Genomic DNA, 2,407 nt, shown 5'->3' with positions numbered 1-2,407 from the left:
TTATGTGAACAAAACTATAATACTTAGCAACTTTGTTGCGAGAGTATAATAACCAGGTAAGATGACTCAAAGTCACGGTCTGTCACACCGTGCTCGGGTAAAGGTGTTAAAACATTTGGCGCGGGTATAGGAAGGTTAACAGCAAACATAACGATATGTGCTCCTCATTTACTTATTCGCAAACGACCTCGATTATTGCCAAAGTACAAAGACGTTATTAAGTCCTCAAGTCGATTGCCGGCAGTATGAGGAAAGGACAAAGAAACGTTGTTTCCACCACACAGAAATCGGTCGGTCGTTCAATAGTTACGCAACATCGATATAATCGCCTGGATATATGAAACGTAAGGAAAACGCCTCCGACTTGTCAGAACTTCACACTCCGTACCATAAMAGGATGCCTCCCCTTTAAGTGCCTAGTGAGGCATGCCTCCGGTTAAGGCATAACTAGCGGTCGTCTCCTTGAAACGGAGCCATCTCCTAAGAGCATGAAGATGTCATTCCTTGATTACGTCGACAACAAAACAATACGCAAGACGCAACTAATTTTAAATTCGTACTGGCGTGCCTTCCACAGTGAAGCCATTAACAGATTCAGCACTATTTATTGTAGAGGAAGAGCTCGAGTTTCTCAGCACCAAATATATGACCTGCATTGAGTTTCGGCATGGTCCCAACCTCCCCTTTGTATGCCGAATGAGCCCCGTCGAAACAGCACGTTTCCTGTACCCCCCGTTAGATGATTTCGATGACTACTAGCTCAAACCTTGCCACCCAAAGTGGCGTCGGTCCCGAACTGAACAATTCCTTCTTTAAGTCGTTGAAAATTTTAAATGGATTATCCTGTGTGTGTGGTATAAGSTACCGAAATATTGTTGAAACGGGTTAATGTTTTGATTTTCCCTCCTCTATTTAAGACAGTCCATGCTGTTAGCTATCTCCCATCATACTTTTTTCTTTCTGGTTTCACTGGACAGAGATCGCAATAAACATAGCGTACTGTTATCAAGCATTGTTCCATAGTGTCTAGGGATTCAATCTTATGTTGATAAAATCTCTTTATGATTTGTAATAAGTTTTTGTTGTTATATTGTCTGAATTCTGCCGAGTTGACAGTCCTTGGCCGGACAAAAATCCGGGTCCGTTCCGGTTACGTAGAACGTATTTTGTAATAAGACGACGTGCTCGTTCGTTCTGCCACCAAAGTATATGAACTTGAAATAAATATTGCCTTAAAAGTAAAAGTTATATTTATTTCATAATAAACGACATGCATCTGCTTTATAGATGAAGCTAGCTCCCATAAATTGCAAATAAACGCCCAACTTTATCATATTGGAAGTTCCAGAGAAACAAAAGTAATACCAATTTAATTTTGAATTTTTATTGAATAAAGGCGTGGATAGGCAAATTATTACCTATCTTATCTAAGCGTAAACCTCGCGGTGGAAACAATTTAAGTCTGCCTCATTGCTTCACAACAAATTRATAGCAAAAAAGTGCTTTTTCAAAATACAAATCTACATATAATTCAATATCTAGTTCAACGCTCACTATGGGATTCCCTAAAAGGGGAATTGATAAAGGTGAAGTGTGTCCAAAAGTAACTGGAAATATATTGCTTATTTATACCGTTAGTTTCGTAAAACAAGTAAAATGAATTTTATGTCAAATTGACAGAAAAGGTTTTGATCATTTATGTATGATATATTCGAAAAAGCTTTAAATTATTATAATTGTGCTTAACTTAATTGAGAAATATTATATGGATATTTGAAGACTTCCTCGCAATAATAATCATATCAAGTTTTGAATTATTCCTTATCAACATGTGAACGTAAAAATGAGAAAATTTTTTCTTCATAAAAATCGCGTTTATTGGGGAGCAGCCCTAGTATCGTCCATTACCCGTATATRTGTGTGTGTGTGTATTCCATGTTTTTATAACTTTGAACTGTTGAGTAACATCAGTATGGTTAGCTCACTTGTTTTCGCGATGCCACCACACCAGACGCGCGCAACCAAGAAGTTGTGTCTTTCTTAATTCGCATAAATACTGTGCAAAATGGTTTGGGTCGGTGTTATTTGGCTTCCGATTTCGATATTTTTTGTATTTTTCTTTATGTTTYTTGCAATTTGTATAAAACGTCGACGTACAGTCGTGATACAACGAACAATGGGTAAGCTACCTGCATAAAAGTATGATATAAAAAAAAAAAAATAATTAAATAATTAAAAATAATAATAACATTTGTTAAAATTTGGTAATTACTATAATACTAAAACTTTATTCTTAAAATTTCTTCTTATTCTTAATTGGCGTAGTCACCGCTTACGCGATTATAGCCGAGTTAACAACAGCCTCATCCGGGGCTGGCTATAACTATTCACTGGGGGTGTTTTTTTT

At 36.8% G+C, this 2,407-nt stretch overlaps 1 protein-coding gene across 3 annotated transcripts in view; it reads left to right on the top strand.

Moving 5' to 3' along the window:
* The window catches only part of LOC108979002 (extensin), a 22,942-nt gene that overhangs the window by 2,796 nt on the left and 17,739 nt on the right, over nucleotides 1-2,407 (top strand). Inside the window, exon 1 of one of the 3 annotated variants that reach the window (XM_018949550.1) lies at nucleotides 2,059-2,180. The exons of the other annotated variants lie outside the window; for them this stretch is intronic. Within the exon in view, the coding sequence (XP_018805095.1) occupies nucleotides 2,066-2,180 (115 nt within the window). The 5' untranslated portion in view covers nucleotides 2,059-2,065. Of the gene's footprint in view, nucleotides 1-2,058; nucleotides 2,181-2,407 lie in introns of those variants that run through there. 3 annotated transcript variants of the gene reach the window in all.

Source organism: Bactrocera latifrons, unplaced genomic scaffold (genome assembly GCF_001853355.1).
Source record: "Bactrocera latifrons isolate USDA-ARS-PBARC rearing strain unplaced genomic scaffold, ASM185335v1 scaffold_13, whole genome shotgun sequence".
Classification (NCBI taxonomy): domain Eukaryota; kingdom Metazoa; phylum Arthropoda; class Insecta; order Diptera; family Tephritidae; genus Bactrocera; species Bactrocera latifrons.
Note: the sequence above shows the minus strand (reverse complement) of the source record. Positions and strands in the feature narration are given on the sequence as shown.